This window comes from Patagioenas fasciata, chromosome 2, assembly GCF_037038585.1.
Source record: "Patagioenas fasciata isolate bPatFas1 chromosome 2, bPatFas1.hap1, whole genome shotgun sequence".
Classification (NCBI taxonomy): Eukaryota; Metazoa; Chordata; class Aves; order Columbiformes; family Columbidae; genus Patagioenas; species Patagioenas fasciata.
Window position 1 is genome coordinate 140494016 of NC_092521.1, and position 18708 is coordinate 140512723.

The 18708-nt window shown below is 35.8% G+C and overlaps 1 protein-coding gene across 1 annotated transcript in view; it reads right to left on the reverse strand.

The window, feature by feature from the left end:
* PHF14 (PHD finger protein 14) overlaps positions 1 to 18708 on the reverse strand; it is a 162537-nt gene that overhangs the window by 25321 nt on the left and 118508 nt on the right. Inside the window, 1 exon segment of the mRNA XM_065830884.2 lies at positions 6445 to 6558. Within this exon segment, the coding sequence (XP_065686956.2) occupies positions 6445 to 6558 (114 nt within the window).

Sequence of the window (18708 nt, forward strand, 5' to 3'; positions counted from 1 at the left end):
AATGCAAATGATGCCAAGTCATGTATTAAATACGTTCCTGAGTAACAGATGATATAGGACTGAATGTACTTTAAAGAAGGGCAGAGACTGTGAAAAGGTTAAATAAAGAAAAATGTCTTGGATTTGTGGAAATTTTAAACAGACCTAATTCATTTTTAAAATTAATAACATTCTTCTAAGAGAAGCCCTGATTCCATAAGGCCATTTACAGCTTAAATATACATGAATAAATTTTGACTCCAAATGCAGAACCACATGACAGCACTTTCCAGCCATCTCGCGACCTTTATGTTTTGTTATTAAGAAGATTACATAAAACAGTCATGTGAAGAGATTAGACAGAAAATATGAATTCCTAACTTCAGAGCATTTGCATTCTTATGGTATTTCCCAGTTTATTTTACAGAGGAATCACTTCAGTAGTCAAAGGTATTATGTTCTCTTCTCTGTTCATTATTAATTCACTTTTAACACAGACTCTAATGCTTTTTAGGCACGTGGCTTAGCACTTTTGTTATAAAATACTAATGGGAACTACAGTATTCATAATAATTACTTTTAGAGGCATAAAAAGTAAAATCAAATGAATCTCCTAAGTGACAAATGATCTGAATAAGTGACTCAACTCTTCTGTTTTGATAAACAAGTCTGATAGTTGGAACACACATTCCGACACAAGGAGCTTATGGGCCAAATCACCACATTTCAGCCAAGTAACCAAATTCCATCTTCTCTAGAAAGAATGTGACTTGGGTCCAGGAAATATTCTAAATGCACAGCAATTCAAGATCTATAATCTGTTGCAACAAAGAGTTGCAATAAAACAAAACAAAACAAAACAAAAAGAAGAGGGACGCAATAAAGGTAAGCTGCCTTGAACAGGAGTGTAAAGGAAAAAGCTCTGAAATTGTGAAAACTGCCGTTGTTCAGAAGTTTTAAAACCAGAAGAAAGTACTAACAAATGCACCTGAGAGATCAACCCTATGCCTTCTGGGAGATGGATGACACAGCTGGTCTAACATGTTTTCTTCTCTTTGTTAAAGTATGACATATAGTATGTGTGATGTTGCACAGAACGAACATCCCAGTCTCAGAGGAGTAGCTGGTTCAGAGTACAGATTGGCTTCTGTTACAAAATCACAGGCCTACAACTTCTGATATAAAGGGGGATTATTTATCCATGATACAGAATAACTGGTAAATTATCTCATATAATTTTACATCAGGAAACAGCCTGTTAGGTTCATATAACATGGAAATCTCTGTTGAATTTCCTAAGTAGGAAAGTTCTTTAGAAGTTGAAATAAAAAATTAGCATTGAAGAGTAAATATGCAGTCCAGCACACCTTATGTGGGTAACTGCATTTTTTTTCCCAGTTTACAGTATGTGAGGAACACTAACAGATTTATAGCAATAGCAGTCTGACACAATTCTTCTGTTGAGTTCAAGCGAACAGCTACACAGAACAGAGGGAAAATCTTATTATGCCTATGAAATTCAGAACAGAATCAACAGTCTTTTCACAAGCACATGCACAAATGTACATTTTCTCTAATATTTTCTTATGTTCTTTAAGAGTGGAAATACTCTTTTTGCTTCTTGCCAGTGCTTATTCTACATGAAAGATGTCAGTTATGCTAATCCAGTCATTCAACAGTCTTCTAAGAACAGCAGATGGAGAAAATACCACATGAGCATTATTACAAGCTTGGCCATGCAATTACTTTTTATTTAATTGTTTCAGAACATATCACATAATACTTTGCTTAAAAGACAAAAACCTCAGTGTTACAAGATAGCATAAGGATGGACTGCAAGCTCTGTGGAAGAAGTTATAGCTTCAGGTTTTTAAAAAAATCTTTTTTCATACTCTCAACTTGAAGAGGCAATGGGACTTGTTGGGAAAGGTTTTATCTGGAGATCAAGGAAGGAAGCTAATTCAGGAAACAAAAGGCAGTATCAGCTGCCAATTGTGTTCATAAAAATTAAGAAAAATTCCCTTTGCTCGTAAATGCAAAATGCAGACTGTTCCCCAAAATTTTCCAAGAATAATATAATGATTTTAACTCTGAATTCTATAATCATTTTAAGCTGCTTGTACCATACTTGTGACTAATGGCAGGTGACTTATGTGTGGGACAGATCTTCTCCTATAAAACAAGACATTATACCTAGGCTGTGAGGCTGTGCATTACTAATGGAAAAAAGTCTGTCCTCTATCTAGATAAACTGTAAACATTGAATGTCTAACAGTTCAGAAACAGATTAATTGGTACCTATCTTAATCTTTCTTTAGCTGAGATTCACAACACTGCGCAGCTTTTGTAGTTTTAATACAACACTCAGAAAGCACCACAGATACAGAAGTTATTAATGTTTCTATGTTACCATCACATCATTCATTTTACCTTAAAATGCTCCAGAACATATATACATATTTTTCTTTTCCTGGGGTTGTGGTGGGGAGGGTTTTGGCTGGTTGTTTAATTTGTTTTTGGTTTTGGTTGTTTTCTTTGTTTTGTTTTTTTTTTTCGAAGAGAGAGAATGGTACAGCATTTCATCTGTTATCTCCACAGTTCTGGCAATGCAGCCATTTACAAAGAACAGCTCTGCCTACCTCTAGGCTTATACTATTAAAACATAATTAATTGATTTGCCACAGGATTGGCAAAGAAAATTAATACACATAACTCATGTATTTCTATTTTACTTCTCATTAAAGAAGAGGATATGCCTCTTATGAGACTCAGGTTCAAGGGAACTATCAAAACCAGCCTCTTCTTCCTTAGACAACAACCACTGACACCACCATTCCCCATGGATTAAAGTGCTGCTTATGAGAAATGGTATCAAGATACAGTCCACTTGTCTTGCTCTTTAGCCACTATATAAAAAAGGGAAAGCAAAATTCCTTTAAAAACTATGCTTCACTTTCTTCAGTGTCACTGTACATTCATCTAAAAATCTGTACAAATATATTTACTAAACATACTGAAACTGCCAGATGCACAAAGTGACCACAGAAAACAGAGTAAGGGTGATGAAACCTAATTCGTCTGCCTTTCAACTTCATCAGACCGTGACAGTGTTATTCAAGCAAGTGTATTCATACATTTAAAACATTTTAAAAGCTCTGATTCTTACATAATCAATATGACCTGAGAATATTTTTCATCAGTTCATAGTAAAGAACGTGTGATATCAGAGATATAATTTAATGCAGGGACTCAAGTCACACTAACGATGGTGCAGTTCTGAGTTTTGAAATGGTTGTGGGTACAAAAATCCTATTTATAGCAGTACTGTTGGAGGGAAACCACCAAAACTATATGATTTAGCACGACATTCTAAGAAAAGTAGTGTTATTCTAGTTTCCTAAGATATTAAGAAATGAGAAATTAATGAAATGAGACTGAAATTAGGATGGCACACATCTGTCCCCTTTCAAATGCATCAAGAATTTCTTTCAATTCCACTTTTCAAATCCAATTCTTAAAAAAAGACAATAGATAGATACGGTATTAACTCGCCAATCACACAGGAAACTTCCTTAGTTTAGTATGGATACTAATTAAAATCATTCAAGCATTCAAATCCATACAACTTAAATTTTACTGAGGATTGCACAGTTTTTGGAAACACAGAATAAGGTATTTTTCTAACTTTAAACAGTTCAGTTATTTTATAGCCCTAAATGTTTCTGCATCTGAAATACACTGATGAATATGCACACTTTCCTGAATCCTTCACAGGTGCAAAAATTGCAGAGGTATCTAAATCTGAACAGCCAACAGTAATTATCTCTGCTGTGGCTTTTGTCATATTCCACATAGCTGGACACTGTCCCTATCCCACACAGAGTTAAATCTGATTTCAGAGCATGAAAAGAGGCTGGCAAGAAGCGAGGCAGTAAGATGAGTGGATGGCTTCCTGGCCTCCTGTTGAGTAGAACTCAAAATTCAACCATTGTTTCTACCAGGCGCAATGACTGGACAAGCAAAGCAAAGCCTCATCTGCGTGATCAAATGACATCCCACAAAGTTAAAACTCATGACACAAGTAATTGAGTGTTAGATTCAGACTAGTCTAAGAGGAAAACAAACTGTAAGAAGGAAAAAAACTACGCTTTATACACATCTATGTGGCAACTCATGGGTATTTCCTTATTTTCTCCTGCTAGAAATGGTCTCTCCTCACATTTGCAAGTCCAAGACTCTTTTTGAACATTACTTTCCACATCCTTCTCAATTCTCCTCCCCCTTCCTGAAATCCTTAGCTGGTAGCCATTTCACTGCCTTTACATTTTTCTCCTGTTTCTCTTCTCCATGGCTGCATTTGAGCTTTTCCTTAACAACAGTTTTCTCAACAATACTGATGAGTCGCATTCATAAATTCATAAATTATTACACAAATAATGCATCAGCTAGCAGCTGTAGTTAATTTCAAATATTAACACATTAAGCAGATCCTGAAAGATTATGAGGGAGTGATGTACCAGGAGACTTCAAATCAAATGAGAAATAAAAAAGGCATCAGTTGAAGTAAAGCTCTGCAACCACTTTTTGGACCTGTTTCTTATGGTATAATTCACAAATGTTTCTTTACTGTGCTGACTTACCCATATGTAACTTAGATGGGTTGTTTCATGGTGTGTTCTGAATTTGGAAATTCAGCAAACTGGTGCTCCCCTCTCAAGGTTCCCTGCAAATCCAACCACAAAACTCTTTCTGACTCGCCTCTCTCTGTTTTTATACAAATTCCAGTAAATTGGATAAAGTCTCATTCCTTTATAAAACACATATAATACTTTATGACCCCACATTCAGCAAAACAGCTTCAACACAAACTATTTAGTAAAATTCAAAAAGTATATTTCCATCTCTTGATTTCTCCCCGCTCTGCCCTCAGTTTAGCTGGTTTTTATTCTACAAAGGCAAAAACTGCATAGCCATCTTCCTCTTCGTTGCCTTTTACTAACCATGTTTCATTCCTCTTTCAGTAGCACTTTTCCTCTTTTTATTTTTAAATATAATCTGTGCTCTCACTTGTAATTTCTCCAGTGGACTGAGACAAGTTGGCAAAGCTGAGACTTAAGAAGCAGAACTCATGGCCCTCCACAGATTAGAGGTCTCTTTATTCCCCAAGAATATATACAAAAGTATTACTAAAAGCTTATATTAATCCATCCTCAGAACTGTTTAGATATGATAACCTGACTTTCTATCTTAGAATATGTGGTGATACTCCAAAATAAGTGAAGTACCTATTTGGTCTTAATCCAGAAGACACTCTTTAGAATTCTCCTGGCCCTGTACTGCAGACTTCCCTCTTCTTCAGACAAAGTGACAGGACTATCAGAGGAAAGGAGAAATTCAAGAAGGTATTTGATAATTATCTAAAGCTGCACTAAAAACTAATAAATGTCACTGTATTTTCTATGGCTAGTATGTCACACTGTCCTTTACCGGGAAGACTACAGTCAAAAGAAACCTGAGAAAAAAGCAGGAATGACTAGTCTTTATATTACCTGGTACTGGGAATATCAATAATAATAATAATAATAATAATAATAATAATAATAATAATAATAATAATAGTAATAACAACAACAACAACTAGTACTACTACTACTACTAAACTGCTTGAGGAAGTCACAATTAATAGTGTTAAGGTTACTCCAAATAAAGGACTTCCTTATCACAGGAAGGGTTAATTGAAGGATAATAATGGTTCTCTGAAAGGATGATTGTCACCATAAACTGAAGTTGTGAATCTGAATTCTGCAGACAATCTCTCCTCCAGCTCTGGTGTACTGTGACGGGTACACATTGCAGGGACAGAAAAAAAACCAAGTAATTTGTTACTTTGTGGAACTACCCTACTAGCCAGCACCTTTTCTTATAACAGAGAGTATGGACTTATGATCACAGTACATCATTAGGATCTAGTATCATTTTGTTGAAAACAAGGGCACAAAAAAAGGCACAGTATTAGTGATCTTCTTCCCTTTGCACAACCCATTAATTAGCTGTATTTAAATTTAGTGAAGGAAGACAAGAGCTTTACATCTACCTACATGCATATGTACAGATTTTACTTCTGACTCTTTAGTGTCATAAAGTTTAATTTGCCAGAATCTAATGAGACTCCTGTTATTGTCATGCCATGAAAGCCAGGAGCAAGAAAAAATATTTTCCCAATAACTGATAATAGGAAACAGTATTAAAAAGTAGTAGACAGAATATACTTGGCTTATAGGTACTGTTAATCAAGGTCCTAAGATTTACCTCTGCCTTGCATGTAGTTGGTGTGGGTGGTTAAGATTGAGCTTTAGCTTTATAAGTCTCTGCTCTGAGTAAAACAACACTAGTCACAAAAAACAGAGGCAAATGTGTATCCCCCAACAGTTAATCTTGGAAAATAATAGACACAGAATGTCCTACCTCTTCTGGATGTTTCTGTGCCACCGATACCAGCTCTTCAGAGCTACTTCTTGAGGTAGAGGGTACCACATTACCTGGGGCCTCTGAGACCACCTCATTTGACGGCTCGGAGTCCTGAGGGCAACAGAGACAAATAGACCCCTCAGCAGCGTGTTGACGTGGCACGCCAAGAAAATGAGACTTTTTAGAGGAACTGTGCTCTAAGCACAGACAGAGAAATGAAAAATACTTGAGGTCTAAAACTCTACTCTTTTTACCCTAGGGAACTTCTTTTACCGTGGAAGCAAAAACATCCATCACGTATTTTCTCTTAAAATGGTAATACTTTCTTCACAAGAGCATTATAAGACTTATTAAATAGCTACGTAGCATTTAAGAATTGCAAAGTTCTGAATGAGCATGTTTGTTTTGCCCATATCTACCCCTGCTCCTGAACTGCAAGGAAGGGAATATTACATTGCATCCTCTTATGCAAGATGGAGGTTTCTGCAAAACAGCTGGGCCCATGCTAGCACAACCCCACACAAATGTATTTTATCAACTGCTGCAAATCAGTATAGCACACAACCTGGTAAAGTCAGAAAAGTTAGCAGAGTTGGCTGTCTATTAGTAACTTTAACACTACAGTAAAATGAATAAAAATTCTTAAGTAGTTTAGATTCTACTTTCCAAATTACTTTGACTTTGCAATGTGACATGACTAGCTCAGTCAAAACAAAAACCATCTTAATACCTTCAATGCTTCACACAGTGGTTTTGATAACTGCATAGACTGAGATATTTTACTACCAAGAAAAAAAAAATCCATTAATCGGTACTATCTCTACTGTGCTTGTTGTAATACTCATTACAGGAGATATTTTAGATGTCATCGCTTAGCAAGCAGAATATGTGTTTCTGATATATCAATTTGCCTCTGCAGCCATTAATTGCAAGGAAATCAAGATTATACTTTTAGAAAATCCAAGCTGCAAAGCTCATTATTAAGTTTTCCAACATAACAACCTCTAAAAAGTACATTAGAATTTCATTAGGATAATATTCAGCATATGCAGTTTAGCTCAATGTATGTTTGACTGTTGGAAAGGAAAAAGTGAACAAACTGGTCCAACAACCATTACTGAATCACATCGAAAATCACCAATAAGATCAAGTATCGTTAAAGAACTAATACATAGAAGGGGTTGTTGACTACTAGCAAGTTGGAAAAATCTCTTTGGGCCTGGGGATGGAATACTCTAATATCTCTATCTCATATAAATTTTCAGTTGAATTCCTTTAAAAGAGCTTCTGAGCTCAAATATTTCAAATAAAGCTTTTTATGCCCTTCTCATTGCACCACTTCTCTGTGACTTAGAAAAAGGATATTCTGGCCCATTCCATGGCCTACCACCTTAAAGTTAAGATTCAGTATGAGCAAGACAGTTTAGGGAAAAACAGCTTTTAGTGATGACTAAAGAATATCATTGATTAAAATGCTAGCAATAAGTCCAACTTCCATTTCACTGAACTGTTTCTTAAAACTGGCATAAGCACTGGATCTTCGGAACAAAAGTTAAAATGAGATATCCTGGTAGAGCTACCATCCCAAATAATTCCATGACAGGAATAACACCACACTATTTTTCAGCCTTCTCAGTTCCTCAGAAGAATATCAACAGCATGGTTAAACACAGTGAACTACAATAAGAAATACCTCTAGCATTGCAATAATAAAAGTCTGATGCTCTATATGCCACCAAAATAAACTTTGCATCGTGTTCATCCTGACATCTTGCACTTTTCCCTAGCAGATCTGGACTGGCATGAGCAAATGTCCTCTTTCCCAAAGGCCACCTCAGTTTGGTCCTGTTAAGCCATGACAATGACACTATCTCTTTTTGTTGACCCAATTACTCATGAACTGACTGTGAGTACTGAACAGTACTATTTTGTTTTCTCATTGGGGACTGGAAAGTTAAATCATCACCATGCAAGTTATCAGCTCAATACGGTTCTAGAAGCTCTTCTGCGCTACTTACAAAACCAAAAAATAACAACCACATATGCTGGAAGAAAACGATGTGCTTGTCTAAATTCTTTGGTTCAGTGATTTCTCTCCTTGAATTCTGCCTGTCTTTTGTGTCTGAACAAACTTTTTTTATTTTTGTATTGCCTGTGGACAGATAATCTTAGCAACATTTTTATTTTTTATTTTCTTTTTTTACATATGATTTCTTAAAGTAATATATTATGTTTTTCAAAAACAGTCTGAACAACTGCATTTTGGTAAACATACATCCTTTTCTATTCCTCTTGCCTCAACAGGACAAGCACATCATAGCTTCTCTTCCCCCATCAAGTCTCAAATATCTTCTTTCCAAGCAGATTGCTCACCCTTCTCAATAGTTTTCTTAAGAACTAGCTAGCTAATATAATACTTCAATTTTTAAGGAGATGGATGGAAATCATATTTACTTTATTATTCAGAAACCAAGCTGAGAAAATGTGTCTCCCTATCCAATAACACTGGGTTTATTATCTCTTTTCACACTGCTGTCACTTCTCAGGAAACCTGTATATAGCATCAACATACGTACGAAAGGCAATCTACATTGCCCTGAACTAGTTCAGCAACATGTGAAGCACAGCTTTCAGAAGAAACATATTTGGTAATTGGAATGAGGTCCTTTCATGTAAGTTATAACAATAAAAATGCTGTCAGGTACAAGTGAGAACTTTCATAAGGCTTTCCTGTGTTTTATGAGTATATGGCCAAGTGAGCAACAGTTCTGGTAACAAATCCTGGTACCTTGGCTTGTATCAGGCAAATAAATCAACCTGAAAAAGTATTAATATTGTTAACTTTTGCAAAAAAAAACCCAAAAAGGCAAAAAATTTGTCTCTCTGACATAAAACTACATTTTTATTGGAGAAATGTTAAAAAATGTCTTCCAAAAATAATTACAATTAATTTCTTGTCCTTCCTAATTATTATTTATACCATAATATACTGGAGTGCCTTTGCAAAAGTCACTTTCTTCTTTTTTTTCAAGGCCTTGTATCCTGAAAGCCATATCGATGGCACTTCTCATTGATTTGTAATCCTCAACTGTACCAGTGATGGACATGACTGTTCATGGACACGTAACCTACACAGTAAGTCATTTGGTACACATCTTTTCTAGTTATTAAGCCCTTTCCCATTTAATTAAAATATTACTATATTTTCCAACCTACATATGAAAGCTCAGATATCTGCATTTCCAAGTTGGACTGATCAAGATGTAGTTTTCTAATGGATCAAAATATTTAATTATATTAATTAATAAATTACAGATAAAACCACTATTAAGTGCTACTTCCAGATTCCTGAAAATATAGGAGTCCTTTCTCAAAATATAAATGCATCACAAACAAATAAATCTAGAATGCTTAGTAATTACATTTCTCCTGCACACTGCTGATTTTGATCAAAGCTCATCAGAACATGATCCTTCTTGGGACTTCTTAAATCTTGCAGAAGAAACATGAAATGTGTAGATATTCCACTATGTTTATGCAAGAAAGACAGCTCTGCTTTCAACTGTCTTTCTGTACAACCTACATGTTCACGCAGTTTAAGATACCACAACAGCATTGGCTTGAGTAAATCACAGTTCTGCAGAAAAAATAGTATTTGAATTACATGTTGACACAAATACATAACAAATCGGATATTCTAGTCCTAGGATGGAACTGAAGCTGGTTAAATTCTGAGTCTTGAACCTTTAGCTTTTTGCTGGTTTTGTTTTGTTTTGTTTAAATTAAGATCAGCAGAGATCAAAGGTGACAATGACTGGCAGGAGGTAAGAAATCAAAGGTGCATCCAACTATAGCACCTCCCTAAATCATTCAGTTCTTGTCTCCCCTTCATACCATTAGGCATATTTGCTATTTGCATCTACTGTAATAGAAGGAAAACATTGTGCTTTTATATTTTTCATTTTCTGTCTAGAAGTATCACTGACACAGTTCGTTGAAAAATCAATAGTGCATATAGAACAGATGTGGGTTTAATTTGTGAACTACATAAAAGTTTTTTGTTTGGGGGGGAAATATTTACATTTTATGCTATGCTGATGTTGTGGCTTAATTTAAGGACTCGACTATTCTTACTCTGTTTTTTAAAAACCAGACCATTAAATACAACATCAATACACATATACGAATATGCATTGTCCCTGTAAATACAACACAGATATGTATATACAGACATGTATACCCAGAGAGAATGCTATGGTAACAAAATACTGTAATTGTTTACTAATCCATGTTACTGTCAGCAGAGATGTTGACTCATATGAAATAGAAACTTTACACAGCTTCTGATTTTGAAGAAAATGGAGAAATGAGGTATGTAAAAAAAAAAAAAAGTATGCATAAAATATTTTGCTAGAAAGCAGAAGTTGCATTTGAAACAAGATGATGGAAAAACAATGTATCCCACTGGTATTTATACCAGCCAAGCATCTGCTATTTTTTCTGCCATTGCTACTTTAAACCAAAACTAAACTAAAATAGAATCAAAACAAATCAAGCCACAAAACCACAGACCCTTTATACATGATTTCAAGCTGCCAGGTTTGAATATATTATGTTAACTCTGCAACAGTTTTCATATATCATCCTTTACCTTGGTCCAGTTGAGAATTACACAAGTAATAAATTAGCTTTAAACAAGTTTTGAATCAGCCTGGAACTAGTTTTCAAATTAAAGAGCTGTCAGTATATTACATGGTACTGTCATTTTATTACCCCAATCAATTCTGTGTGGCCTGAGGTAGAAAGAAAATGGATGCTGTCTTCATTTGCAAAGGGTTTATCTCTCACACCAGGCTCCGAAAACATGACTGCAGTAATGAATTGAAAGCTAAAGTTACTAACACAGACTTCTAACAGCAACGAAGTAGAAATATTTGTACCCCTTTAGACTTACAAAAGGGGGAAAAAAAAGGCCCTTTCTGAAACATGAAGTCAGATTCTTAAGGCTGAAGGACTATGGGAAGAAATTGGCACATTTCTACAGAAGTGCTGAAGTGCTTGAAGCCTCACAGAGCCTCATTTTCAGCGCTGCACAGGAAAAGTGTTCCTGGGTCAGAGAGAAGGTGCCTCTCCAGCCCAGACCACAGGACATCCCTCCATCAGCTGACCACCCACTCCCACCCACCCTTAGTCTCTCTTCCACCCCAGGGGCACACTAGGAAAGTATTCACCACATCTTAGCCAGAATTTGGTAAAATCTAGTGAAGATGAGACATCTGTAAGTTCTCCACAGTTCACAAGAGGCCAAATTAAATACTCAGGAGAAACGCAGAGTTTATCTCAATCTACTTGTACCTGTGAGATCAATCAGTTTGCCGTTTCCAGGATTTTACCCCGCGCTAGTCAATGTGGGGAGAATACGGGTTTCAAACTTTGAAGCTGTGCTCTGTAGCTCTAAAATTTCCCTTCCTTTTTCTATTCTGCCTTTGTCACTCTTCACATGCTGATTTTATTTAACTTCTGACAATCTCCTCTCTTCCTCTGCCCTCTCCAAAGACAGGGAATTACAAATGCAGCCTTTAAGGTACATGCACTGACCTCCTACGCTGTCAGTCACAGAGGCAACGCCATTGTTCTGTCCTTGGCTGTTTTTCTCTCTCTTGAGAAGGGGACGATGACTTCCATGTTTATACACTGTTAACACAACAGGGTCTCATTCTCAGCTGACTCTGAAACTACCTCAGTTCAGGTAATAAACCTTAAGCTAGCTCTAAAACTTCTCCCTTCTTTTAAAGACTGATACAAAAGAAAAACCTTTTCTAATTCTACCTTGTCTTTCAGTGGCTTTTTCTGACCCCAAGTCTCTGAGGTATATAAAAAATCTACTCTTAAAACACTGTTATTAATTAAACCTCATTAGAATGCAAATCCTGGAATTAAACTTCAAAATACAGATTCACCACACTAATCTCATCTCATATAATGCAAAGGAATACACTTTTCCTGTTACTGTCATGGATTACAGTATGTCTTAAACTATTGGCAAAAATTTCTGTACAAACATGAACTTCTCTTTTAATCACCAGAAATTTTTATAATTTCATCAACAAAGGGAAAATGCCAGTATCTATCCTTTTGTGCTAACTCTCCTATGCCTTGCGTAATTTGGTAATTATCTGGTGCACCAGAGCGACATATTTTATACGAATACCAGGATTTTAATATACTGGCAAGAGTGTACTAAGCCATTACATCTGCACATTAGAGTAACTCAATAATTTCTCCTTTTTTGTCCACTTTCTTCCTATATATTGTTCTGCTATTTTTTGTTATTATGAATCAGGCTACAGATATATACTATAGCCTAGAAAGTAATTTTTGTCCTGATTTTATATTTTATGGAGTTCTAAAAGCTCTTTAAGACAATACACACATACTTTATTACTGCTGGATCAGGATATTTCATATTCCCTGTGCCCAGTTTGTACAACAGCTCTGATCTCTGTGATCCTTTTTTTTCCCCCTCTGTAGGAAAAAAGATCAAAAGTTGCAAAACAATTGTCAAACACATCATGCGCATATACAGCCACAGTAAGTGTAGCGCTTACTGTGTTGCTGTACGTACGTTGCATATAACTTGCAGTTGTTGACTTCAATATATTTACACAATGATATCAGAACTTCACACCTAAGATTTTAAAACAAGCTTTTCTAAACTATGTATGTACAAAACACCTGCTATAACTTGTAGAAGGCAGTGCTGCAGCTACAATTGCTCCATTACGAACTCTACATTTGGATTTGCAGTTGTCTGTTTCCTTAAACAACGGGTTTTTTTCCTTCAGAAATGATCAGAGGCAGACCACAGCCATCTATTCATATAGTCTCAAAAATACAGTTTTACTCTCTCTGCATTTCTTTTTCAAACCATGTTTAAATTGCCCCAATCATTCCATGCTCTTGGGTTGCTGAGGCATTGACAGCTTGGGAGTAAAATACAACAGCAAACTTACTTCCACCTCTCAGGGTCAAGCTGCACATCCACACAATTTATGATCGAAGTAGTTTCCTTTACTCCACTTCAGCAGCTTGGGAGAAAGCATACACAAAATTCACTCAGAATACTTGGCTGATACTTAGCTTGAATTAGAAGACTGAGCACTTGAGAAGATCTCTGCTCCAAAAAGCAGCTGCTTTATTCTAACAAAAATAGAACGCAGCTCAGAAAAAGCTTCCTTTCAAGCACGCAATCTTCAGATATTATGCATCAGCATTCAGAGTGTGTCTGTCAGATGTTGGAACAAAGCGTTAAATTGTACCATCTAACTTAATTCTCAAGATGGGGTCAGCACATTCATAGGGCTGGGTTTTTTTCCCCCTTTGAGAAGTCCTTTAAGTAATATTTATTTAGCTCCTTACATTTTCATCAGCACTGATTCTTGCTTTTCGACTCCTTGAAGTCCAGATTTTCCCAATAAAATGCAAAACAGAGTGATATTAAAATGTGTGATCAACAAAAGCATCACAAAATTGTCAAAGGCTACTTATTAAATCAAGACTGGTTTTCATCTCTCCCCACTTCCAGAATTTTTTTTCCAGTAAGAAGATGAAATAAAGAAAGGCATTTTACAGCACACCATATTTTGCAGTCTACGTTTATTATGCAGGTTTTATAGCTCCCTAAACTTTACTTATATGGCACCCACTTATCTGCCTATGCTTCAGACATTTTCTATAAGCGCTCTATCCTGCTTTGGGGGAAGACTGTGTGCCCTCCACATTCTTCTCTCCACTTTGCCATGGTCCTTTTTCTTAATTCATACCATTCTTCTCTGTAAGGGATTCTGTGTATTTCTGCAAGTTGAATTCACACATTCTCATGAATGTGTGTGTGCTCACATTTCCCTTTCTATGCCAAGGGTGCTTCTTTCAGTCCCATTATTTTTTCCCCATACTGCTTTTCTCTCTCTCTTCTTAAAAAGTACCATTGGTTATTTTCAAATGGTAAAGCAGAAAAATAACACATTAATTTGAGGCAGTAAAAATATTTTAAAAGAATGAATCTATCTATAGAAAAGCTTTCTATAAATGTTTGTTATCTATTTCTTTTCAGATCTCCAATATGTGAATACGCCAAATTAAAAAAATCTCTAAGACGTCCTTTCAGAAGCTGCAAACAAATGTTAGGAACTCTATTTTGCGGATGGTTCTGACTTACACATTCATGCTAGTCAACAGAGTAACTAAAGAAAATTTCCATATAACTTTGTACTACTAAATAGGGATACATACTATTATTAATATAAAATAGCCAGCTAAAACAAGGATATTTTATGCTGTCAAACTGAGCTAAACTGACAATGGGCTGTTTACTAAAAAGGGAATGAACAGCCCAGTTGACACAGTTTAAGATGTGACATTAATCAGCCATCTTTTGCTGAGCCCACAGGAACTGAAAGGTCACAATTAGTGCCGTTGTTTTAAAGCATCCTTAAAAAGGCCTGGAAATTCCTCATTCTTCCCTAATTAACAATGCTGAAAATGATATATATAATGATGAAATGTTAACATTACTGTATTTTTAGAAGGCATGAATATTTTCCTGTGTTTTGTTGGTTTTTTTTTTAACAATCACATCTATCAGAAAAAATTCCTTTATATGTTTATCATCTCATAGTACAAGTCCCTTACTCTTAAATGTAGTTGCTTAATAACATTGTACATCAGATTCTTTCAGTTAAAAGCATATGCATACAGTGCTCGCATATGCATACAGTGCTCATACAAACATACAAATGATAAAATTTAATACCCTAACAGTACATATCTGCGCATCAATTTTTAGGCTTTCAAGCTTGAGACTACTGATGCATGAATTCCACAAATTGTCTGATCAAAATTGGAATGAAATAACCTGTAGTCAGTTAAACTAAACTATAAATATAGCTTTGATACAGCAAACATAAGAGTGGTTTTAATAGTCACTTCGTACCAGTAACTACAGTGATGTGACAGAACAGCACTGTGGAGCAAAGCAGCTGATGCTGAGGATCAGCCAGACTTTGCTGTAGGATTCAAAGAGATGAATACGTTGGTCACAGAGATCGACTGCCCACGAGCAGCCAAAATGCAGTCTCAGCTTTCGTGTCCCTTTACAGGAACCCCCGCCTGTGCACTCTTGAGACCTCTCCGTAATGCAAATCAAAGGGTAGCAACTGAGTGATTCCTTTCAAAAATGCATTCCCAATCTTCACCAAAATGCTGAGATAAATACACATTGAGATACCTGAGATTAAGGTCCATGAAAATGAGCATATCAGAGTGTAAGAACCATTTAAGGTAATCCATAGGAAATGTTCAAACTAACAGGGTATTTTAAACACCAGCTTCATTCAGAATTCAGTAGGGTTACCCTGGATTATGAACAGTTGCCTTCCTCCTCTGAGATTCACTACAGCTAAAGCTTTTTTAGGGTATTACAATTCCTACTCCCTCTTTTTTTCTAATTCTCCCCTGCCCCCCCAATTAAAAAAAAAAAAAAAAAGAAAAAAAAAAGGAGAGACAGACACACCCAGTTCCTTACTTTTAGTTGATGGTTTGACTGCTGGCCTAAATGACTTGATGAACACATTCAACCATCACAGGGAAGATCCTGATTCACTTCCCTCTTCCTAAGAGGGTTACAAATCATGTTTCCCAAGGGATTGCTTAAGCCATCTTACTACTTTTTAGCTGAAGGAGGTAGCTTTCCATGGAAGAACGAGTCACTGGATAAAATAATTCTTTGTATATCAATGGCCCCTGCCTATGCTGTTCCCAGAAAGCATATAAACAACAAGGTCTATAGGTCATTCCAGTGAGATAATTAGTAATATATTAATAAATCATAGCTATCAAATCTCAAGTTTTTTGTATTTTACCATAGTTACTTTTTAAATGTAAGATTCCTGAACCTATCTTTACATGAATAGAGACAGCTTACAATAACCTTCAAGAAGTTCCTTAGCACCAGCAATTAAAAATCAAAACCAAGATATCGATTTGCTCTAAAGTTCCTCTGCATTCTGCAATATTTTCAATCAAAACAAGCAGTGGAGATATCAGGCACTAGAAGAAAATGGTAGGACAAACTGCATATTTCTTTAATACACAACATACTTGCAAATATTAGTACCTGATATGTATCCTTATTTACTGCATGGGATGGGTTACACATTTAGTATTCATTAATGTCAACGACTGTATCAATCTGCTGACACCCTTCTATTTCCAAAAATAAATACGTGATGTGATTAACCCACTCTAAGTACACTTGTGCGTACCTTCCATAAATACTGAGTTATCTTGCTGTTTCCTTTTTGACACTCTTTTTTCTTTGGCTATTTATACCACATCTAAGAGGATACCATCTGCCCTTCAGTCTTCATAAAATTAGTAGCTAGAAGAAATCTTGATATCTACAGATTCCAAGGCTTTCCATGTATGAAATTTTTTTGTACTGTTTGACGCAGCTGAAATACATTTAAGACTTTTCAAACATGCCCAAAGGTGTTTCAAACCACTGAAGCAGATAAGAATTTTCAACCATTACCAAAGACACATTCACTAAAAAAATCTAAGATAACCTTAATTGCTACCAGAATTTAACAATGCACTATACATTTTAAAGGTTTTGTAAAATTCTTTTCAAAAGCCATCTTAAAATTCCAATAATATTTGTGATTTTTTTTGGTAGAGCTGATTGTAGTCCTCTTTCAGTTATATTCCCACACAAGCTATTTGCTGAGCCAATTTTAAGAAGAAGGAACTTTTCTGCTACCGAATGCTAAAATCCAAGTGATGAGACACTCCTTTGCACCGAAAGTGGCTGACACAGCACAAATCAGCAATGCCCAGCTGTCTTCTGCAAAATGTGATTAAATGTGGCTGGCACCAAGAGAATCTCTATTTGAGAATGGCTACTAAACCTCACTACCACTATCTAACACTACGACAAAAAGCAAATCTATATTCTGCTAAAATTCATTACTTGCTTAGCGCTTCATAAAATGGTACTTTTTTTGTTCCCCCTCTCCCTTCTTTCTCCTGGTTCAATATGATCAGATTTTGCTAAGGCAGCATTAGTAATCTATACTGATGCGTGACACACTACTTGAAGTGACATACATGGTTGCATTTCTTTGGAAGCCTTTAAAATAAAATCAGCCTTGAGAGTAAACATGAACAGGTAATTAGGCAACTATGATAATGTGTTCAGATCCTATCCAAAGGCTAACAACTAAAAATCTAATTCTTCCTGTGTCAGATGGAGTATGATTACAGGTGATGTGCTAAGATAATTTGCAGGGTAATAAAGCTGGACTAGTGAGGAATTAAGAGATATAATTCTTCTTTAATTACATGCCTTCTAGTTTTATATAAAACTTAAGGCAAGAAATATATTTCTAGGTAAAGAAATCTATCTCAGGAATTCAGTAGCAACAGAACACTACCTTGCAAAATAAGAGTGGAATGGGATGCCACCAGACTCCAGATAGACCTTTGCGCCTCTCAGGACTCCCTTTGTTTATGCTGTTGCACTGTACACAGCTTTTACTAATTTCTGTTGAGTCTTCAATTCTCCACGAATATCCAAATTAGAAAAGATTATGCACAACGGATATGTGTTTTTAATACTGCCCTCCCAGAGCTTGTGTCATTTAAATCAAAAAGTTAAGCAAAGCTCAAGAGGTTAAAAATTCATAAGTCAGTTACAAGCTTTTCATTCACACTCTTTTCACATGCTTTCAAAATAAATGCGTGTTCTACTCGTTATGTAAATAACAATCCAATTTTCCAATAGGGTTGTTAACAGAAAGTAGTAATGGTCAATTATAATTTATTGATAAATTTATGACTCCACTGTCAGCATGAAGACCCTAATTATCAATACTCATTATTTTAGGAACTCCAGAAGTAGGAAGATAAGTGGATTGATGAAGTAGATCTGAATGTGTATCAGTGGTGCAAGGTATGATGCTTCGTCAGCTACAATTTGGTGACTTCACATGCGTATATCTTCCTTTTGTGACCTCACTTAAAAAGGAATATAACACAGAGAAAACTTGGGTTAAAACTACTATCCCCATGTCTTTTACATTTCAATATAGCATCTTCAATATGTTATGTCACAATGCTCCTCAAGACTGTATTAATAAATATCTAGAAATTGTTTTTCAAAAGCGAGAAAGAGAAAGCCTCCTGTTCAGCAAGGAGCAAGTA